Here is a 7,625-nt window from a genome sequence, read left to right as displayed (position 1 = left end):
TTGGCATTTGCAGGGCTGCGTCTGAAGAGGGAGCCCTGCAGATGAGCCAGGGTGCCATAGTAGAGTACAGGGAGAGAGGCCGCCCTGCAGGTTCGGCCGGGAAGGGCTTTAGAAGCCATAGCCGAAACCGTAAATTGAGCCCGGGAAGTGAGGGGTAGCCAATGGAGGGACTGCTGAGTGGGAACCACGTGCTTGCGCTGCCTAGCTCCTGGTAACAACCAAGCCACAGCGTTCTGCACCAACTGGAGTCTCTGAGTTTGAGGGGAGACCCATGCAGAGGGCATCACGGTCGTCTAGCCTGGGTGTTACCGTGGCCTGAATGCAGGGGGCCAGCTCAGCCTCCGGAGGGTCTGCTCCCGCCCATCACTTCCCAAGGGGCTGGTGTCCTGCGCCTCTAAGTTCCTCTGAGCCAGTATTCACTCTCTCTTTCCTTTTTTATCCTGCCACTTCTAGTCTTTGTCTGCATTTTACTATCGTAAATAGAGTTGTTTTTTAGCTTCCCAGGTGGAGGCAATGGACCAGAGAGAGAGAGCCCCCCTAGGAACAGGGAAGGACAGGGGACACTGAAGGAAGATGTTCCCTGCACAGGCGTCAAGGAGATCCATTCTCCGCGCCCGGATCAGGCCCCACAGATACCTTCAGCTGCTGTTCTTTCCGGCGCAGCTCCTCCCCCTGCTGCTTGAGCTGCCTTTGGAGCTGCTCCACCAGCTCTTCCGCCTGGGCCAGCCGATTCGTCAGCCGAGCCACGGAAGCCCCACAAAGCTAAAGAGAGGAGGAGGAAGGGATCAGGGCCAAGCAAGAGGCAAGACAAGCAAGAGGGCATTTTCTCCATGGGAACTGTGGAGCAATCTTTATGGATTCCTTAAAAACAAGGGCCCCACCCTGGCCATTTTTGATGGAGGAACAGATCCAATGCTGGCTCAGGCTGCCCTGGAACGAGCAGATCCGATTGTGGGCGGGGAACACCTGCGGCACACACCTGAGTGCCCATGAAACGCCTTTCAGCCTATTCAGCGACTCTGTGCTCTAAAACTGAAGGCTAAACTCTTGCGCATTTTTGCCTTCAGCAAATGAGGCGCATCCTGGAAGTCGCACACCACATTATTCATGTGTTGCCTGGTGCGATCCCGACAAGGAAGGCTGCCGCGGCCGGGTCAGTGCATGTAGTTTTAAGGCAGCTGAATACTGGCTCAGTTTTAAAAAATTACAAAAGGTACAGGACTGATTCTTACGTTTTATATTCATTTTACTTCATTTATATCTGCCTTTCTCCCAAAGGGGGACCCAAAGCAGCTGACATCAAATTCCCCTCTCCTAAACGGTAAAGCAGCGACAGACCAGTTGGGCTGGCAACATTTGGCCCTCAAGCATTTGAGAGATCGCAGTCGGTTAAATCAATAAAACACAACCAAAGAAGTTTAAAACTATTCCATTGTGAATTACAATTTATACAAAGAAAACAGCAGGCAAAGTCTTTTTACAGTACTTACCCCACATTTAGGGCACGAAAAGCCCCCGACTCTCCAGTTGTACATATTTTGTCTGTGGAAGAGTATAAGGGATTTTAGTACTAGCTATATTTATTTCACCCAGTTTAAGCTACATTTTCAAAGAAAAATATAAAGGAATTTATAACGAGGCAATAAAACATGAAAAATAATGAAAGATGTGTGAAACCTAGAAGCTGAAGACAAGGAGACCCCTCTTTGATCAAGTCAACCATTCATATCCCGCAGCGACCCATCCGTTACCCCGTCAGCTCCACAAGCACAGGGACAGAGGCCCGTTGTCCGCCGTTGTTGCCCCAGCCACAGACATCGAGAGGGCATTCCCTCTGAACGTGGGGGGCTCCACTGAGCCACGCTGGCGAAGAGCGTCCAGAGGAGGCTTGGAGGCTCTGCCTTCGAAGCAGAAGTGCATTGAAAAAGTGCATTGAAGTGCATTGAACATTTCCTGTTGGGAGTGAAGGGCTATACGCAGTACCCTACAGTCTCTCTACACATTGCAAATTATCTGAGGACGCTCAAGTGCAGGGCGGCATGTGCGTTCCTCAATTCGCGTGCAGGCTGTTTTCGTTTGGCACACGTGCCCACTGATTTCTAGGCAATTCTGCTTTGTTTTCACTGTGAGAACAAGTCTTGTAGGCGCCTTTGCCTTGCCAGTTGGCATTCCTTAAACTGTCAAGATGTGTAGTTCAAACAGGCTATTTTGCACAAAACTCCCAGATAAAAGCGTCTTCCTGGCGCGATTTCACGTGAGAAGACACTATCTCCTGGGTGTTTTGCAGAACACTTCATCGTCCGGTGAGTTGTGTGCAAATGGCCCAGGTCTTCAGCCCCGCTCAGCACCAAGTCCGAAGCCCTCCCTTCTGCCTGGCTCTGTGACCCACCCTCTCCTGCTCCCCTGCAAACTCCCAAGTTGCAAGCCTTGGGATACAAGACCCCAGGAAACCTGGGAGCCTCAACAGCAGGCACATGACGCACCTCACACAGAGGAGAGGCAGAGGGGCTCCGTCGCAATACCATCCCATAATGATCTCCCATTGTTCAAAAGTGGAATCAGCTGCCTAGGGAGGTGGTGAGCTCCCCCTCACTGGCAGTTTTCAAGAAGAGGCTGGATGAATACTTGCCAGAGATGCTTTAGGCTGATCCTGCACTGGGCAGGGGGTTGGACTAGATGGTCTGTATGGCCCCTTCCAACTCTATGATTCTATGATTCTATCTCCCCCACCACGGCCTCCTGATCTACTCTGCCACTCGGTTCAGAGATTAAGATCAAGGGCTGAAGAACGGGCAGGAGCAGACAGAGGGGGTGGAATACTCCAAGGAGTTCCAGAACGGAGACTGGACCTTCCAGAACCAGGTGATGCTGGAGATGGTGCCCAAGCGGGGGGATGTCTATGCCTGCCAGGTGGAGCTCAGCAGCCAGGAGGAGCCCCGAACTGTGCAGTGGGGTAGGAGCTGGCGAAGATCTCTGTTCACTCTTCATGACAGCAGAGGAGACGTCGGCAGAGGAGGGGGCTGTTCTTGGGGGGGCCCTGAAGGTCTCCTCTGCAGGCCTCTCTCTCCATCAGCTTCTCCAGGTCAGCAACCCCACCAGCCTCAGGGAGACAACAACTGAATGTGTTGAGCACACACTCAAGAGGCAGAGAATCGGGCCTGTGGAACTCTCTGCACTTCACTGGAGAGCCCCAACTCCCCTCCTGGCTTTCCACCTGGTTGTTCAAAGGTGTTCAAGGGGGGAAGTGGGCGGTCATCTGTACCTGGCTGGATTTCTGTAGCAGGAAGGATACCGCTGAACCCCAGCCTCCTGCGGGCGTGGCCTTTGCCAGGGCACTTGGACGAGGGGGGCTCCCTCCTGCTCCCCTGCAAACTCCCAAGCTCAGCAACCGAGTTGGACGCCGGCTGATGACGCACCTCACACTGAGGAGGGGCAGAGGGGCGCGCAGTATTCACTGCTCTCAGCCAATGATCCACCTCACTGAGCAGTGGGGCACAGGGGCTCACAGTGACCGACATCGTTCAGTGGTGGGGGAGAGGGACCCACACTTTATTGAACACTCATTGAATGTTTAAGACATTAAGATGAATGCCAAGAACCCTCAGTTAGGCCTGGAAGCAGTGCTGTCCAGGAGCTACAGCTGGTACCGAATGCCGCAGTCAGAATAAATTAAAGATGGCACAACCAGGCCGTGGTGGGTTTATGCTGCTGTCATTGTGAGGTGTTCTGACCCAGCCTCAGCACACAAGCGCACTTTAACGGCAACCGTAAATGTGGCCCTTGGCTCCCTTTGTGAGGCTGGTAATATTAAGCTCCGCCAACTTCCTTGTGTGAAGAAACAGGCCAGCTTCGACCTCCAACCATACATCATGTTCGAGTCCTGCTGGACATGGCTGTGCCTCTCGTGCCCAGAGTGACGTGTGGGCCACAGGCGCAGGGCTTGAAACCATAAGGCGTCCTAGCAAGACCTGAATGCGACGCTCCTTGTGGCAGTCCAACCCCACCCCACCCCCCTCCAACCGAGGAGGTTAAAAGCCAGGCCCTTTCCATCCCTCTGTTTTCTCTATCTCATGACAATCCCACCACAATGACAGAAAGCAGAGAGCAAAGGAAAGCCCCCCCCATTCCCCCCAGTCGGCATCCCCCACCCCTCTCCTTGGCCAGAGTACGTAGCCCACGACCGAGGGGAGGGGACAGAGGACTGGGGATCACTTCTCCCCCCTTCTCTCCCCCCCCCCCCATTTTACACCAGGGATGGGAGGGCTGACCACCCCATAAGGATCTCCCATTACAAGAGCCTCTCAGAGAGGGGCATAAGCCTAACTCGGATTTTGCAGCAACTTTCCTGTGGCTTCCTGTGAAGAAAGGTTTCCACTCTGACCAAAACTTTTCCCACACTCCGGGCATTTATAGGGTTTCTCCCCCTTTGTATTCTTACCCCCCCCCCCCCACACACACGCACACACATGAATGGACAGTCAAGGAGTCTTGACTGGAAGAGACTCGTCCTGGCATGCTGTCCCGGTGGGCCACACATGTACATCTCAGGCGGGCCAAGGGCGTATGTCCATTCTTACTGATTCCCCCTGATTCCCCCCTACTTAACTAGAAGAAAAACAAACTCAGACTCAATTTCAGTTCATTCCAGGCTCACTACTTCATTGCATTCTTCTGCTTGGTGAAATGCAGAGTCTCCTGCCTACACAAAGATCTGACTGGGCCAGGAATTCTGTCTTGTCATTGGGACGGACTCAGCTTCAAAGGCTGGGATTGCCGGGCATGGAAACAGCAGCAAGGAGGGGAGGAAGACTGACATGTGGGGGCCCCCCTCCCCATGGCTAGCCTGAAAGGACAGTTGGTGCTGGAATGCCCAGGTGACAGTTGGTGCCCGGGGGGGGGGGGTTGTCTTCTGCCCAGGGAGGCTCAGCCAGAGGGGCCTCTGTGTGAGGGAGGAAGGGGAATGGGGGGGGGGGAAACATGGCATTTATGAAGCACGTCTAGTCCTTGGACTGAAGTGGGAAAGACAGGCCTAACTTCTGCGTAGACCCGAGAGATCTGGGAATTATGGTTGGCCAAGGGAGTGGGCAGAAGGGAGTCTCCCCTTCGGCATTAGGAAAAGGGTTACAGCTGGGGCATAACTCGAACTCCTGCCCAGGATCGTTGATTGAGTGGAGTCCCCTGAGGTCTGGAGAAGAGGCGAAGTAGTGCTGTGTGGGTCTTGAACTTGGAGCACCTCACTTGTGATGGACTGCCCTCCTCAGAAAGAACTTGGCTGGGAAACTGCCCCACTTCTAAAGGACGGGGGAAGAAAGAAAGCTGAAGCTAAACCACGACCACGCTACTGAAGGCTTCCCAGCCCAGGATTCACCTTCATACACTCCGTGAGGAGAAATTTTACCTCAGGGTAGAGGAAGGTCAGCCCAGGCCTGAGTTAGACGACGAGGGTTTGCAACATCATCAATAAATATTTAGTCATCTAGTTTGCATTTTATGATGTCCCTTAAATCATGTATCTTTGTCACAGTTTTCTGACGTCCCGTGGATTTTAAGGGGAGGAGGCAGGAAAAGTGAAGAGCCCCAGACTAGCGGCTCGCTTGACGGAAGCAGAGTGTGTTACTCGGCGTTCTGCAAACAGAGACGCCTTGCTGAGAAGTGATTTTTTTAAAATGTATTTTCATTCTTTATAGTCCGCCTTCCGCACTAAGACTCAAGGTGGATTACACAGTGTGACTCAGTGCAGTACACAGACATTTCAATATTTCAAAATCCTCTTTGTTTTGTTATTTTATAGTTGGCGTAACTTTCTGTCTGTTATTTGGTGAGAAACACAGGGTACAGATCTTTTATTTAATAACATGATTATCTTCACCATTAATGACATGATGACCATACAATTATCCCCACATTGCTGGGGATGTGGGAGTTGGAGAGGGCGGAAAGAAGGCCTTCCTTCCTCATCTCTGTACAAGTCAAAGGTCCTTTGGGAAGACAGTGCAGGTATTGGGGGGGGGGGGCCTGCAGGGACTGAGGGCCTTTTGGGAAGGGGGCCGAGCAAGGCCCTCTTCTCTCAGCCTGAGCCATGTTACAAGTTCTTGGTTGTCGCCAGAGAGCGAATGTAGGAGGGGCTGGACGAGGGTCTGATGATGCAAAACAACTCTTGGAGCTTGGGCAGCAAGATGGGACTGTGGCAGTGGGACAGAGAGCTGTGCTTGTGGGTCTGTCCGTACAGGCTTGTGCATGGACCAGAAGGGGAGATAGTGGATCATCTGCTGCCCTGGTGGGTGGGAGAGGCCGAGATTGTCTCCTTCGAAATGTCTCAGCTGTGTACATGATACCAGCTTCTTCTTCATCTGTCTATGCTTTTCTTTTTCAGCTGTGTCTCTGAAATGCTCTCTCTCCTTTTCTTTGCTCCAGTTCAGCCCCTGGTGAAGTTCTCCCCCACCCAGGCAGAGCCCCTGTCCCACCACGGCCTCCTGATGTGCTCTGCCACCCGGTTCAGAGATTAAGATCAAGGGCTGAAGAACAGGCAGGAGCAGACAGAGGGGGTGGAATACTCCAAGGAGTTGCAGAACGGAGACTGGACCTTCCAGAACCAGGTGATGCTGGAGACAGTGCCCGAGTGGGGAGATGTCTACGCCTGCAAGTGGAGCACAGCAGCCTGGATCAGCCCCTCACTGTGCAGTGGGGTAAGAGCTGGGCGGCCTTCCCCCTTTCCCCTGCAGACACAATCGCACAGAGTGGGTGGGAGTTCCAAGGACCTGGGTCTACTCTGAGGAGCCCTTGCCAGTATGTAGCATGTGGACCAGACTCTCCCTGTGAAATCCTTGGGCACAGAGACCGAGTCTTCCCCCCCCCCTCAATCCATCTTCCCACACGAGGCTCCTTCTCGTCTCCCAGAACCACAGACATCGGACTCTGCCGAGAGCAAAGTACGGACAGGGACCATGGGGTTCGTATCGGGGCTAATCTTTGTGGCTGTGGGATTCGTAGAGGTAATACCATAAAGCGGTAGCCTCCTTGTAGAGGTTGGACCGTACAGCAGTACTTCTCTGGAATATGTAGTTATGGCATCGGCACAATGTAAGAGAAGCTGAATCCACACTTACCGGCACAGTGCTAAACAGTCCGAATGATCGCGTTTTCCTGGCGTGTTTTATGACGTCATCGGGCCACGATGCCGCTGTCATAGCGCAATGACGTCAGAAAAAGCACCAGGAAGACGTGGTCATTCCGACGGTTTAGCACTATGCTGGTAAGTGTGGATTCAGCCAGATACCGTTCCGGTTTCAAATGCAAGGCCAGTCCCAATCTCTCCAAAGTGGCCTCTGTATTGCTGACCACTAGACAGACCCCTGGGGTATGGCCACCACAGATGCATGGAATCTGCTTTTGCAGAGGAAACCAGCACTGATTATGGACCGAGAGAGGAAGTTTGGAGTATCTATTCAGCGTTAGGTGTCCCCATTTGAAAGCAGTTCTGTCTGGTTTGTGTACTGAAAGAAACCTCCGTTCCCTTGGTGGTCTTTATATGGTTTGAAATGCAAGACAGGTAAGGATCCAGTACACAAGGAGTGGCCCTCAGGGATGCCAGGATACTCTCAATGGCCCTCACTGTGACTGGGTCA

At 52.9% G+C, this 7,625-nt stretch overlaps 1 protein-coding gene across 1 annotated transcript; it reads left to right on the top strand.

Moving 5' to 3' along the window:
• Positions 1-2,874: 2,874 nt before the first annotated feature.
• On the top strand, positions 2,875-7,004 carry LOC129323850 (SMH class II histocompatibility antigen, beta-1 chain-like). The gene is given in 4 exon segments (XM_054970618.1): positions 2,875-2,953; positions 6,508-6,639; positions 6,642-6,686; positions 6,898-7,004. Coding segments are annotated over 4 exon segments (363 nt in total).
• Positions 7,005-7,625: the final 621 nt, after the last annotated feature.

Source organism: Eublepharis macularius, chromosome 1 (genome assembly GCF_028583425.1).
Source record: "Eublepharis macularius isolate TG4126 chromosome 1, MPM_Emac_v1.0, whole genome shotgun sequence".
NCBI classification, from domain to species: domain Eukaryota; kingdom Metazoa; phylum Chordata; class Lepidosauria; order Squamata; family Eublepharidae; genus Eublepharis; species Eublepharis macularius.
The sequence above is the reverse complement of the archived record's forward strand: the minus strand, read 5'-3'. Positions and strand labels throughout refer to the sequence as shown.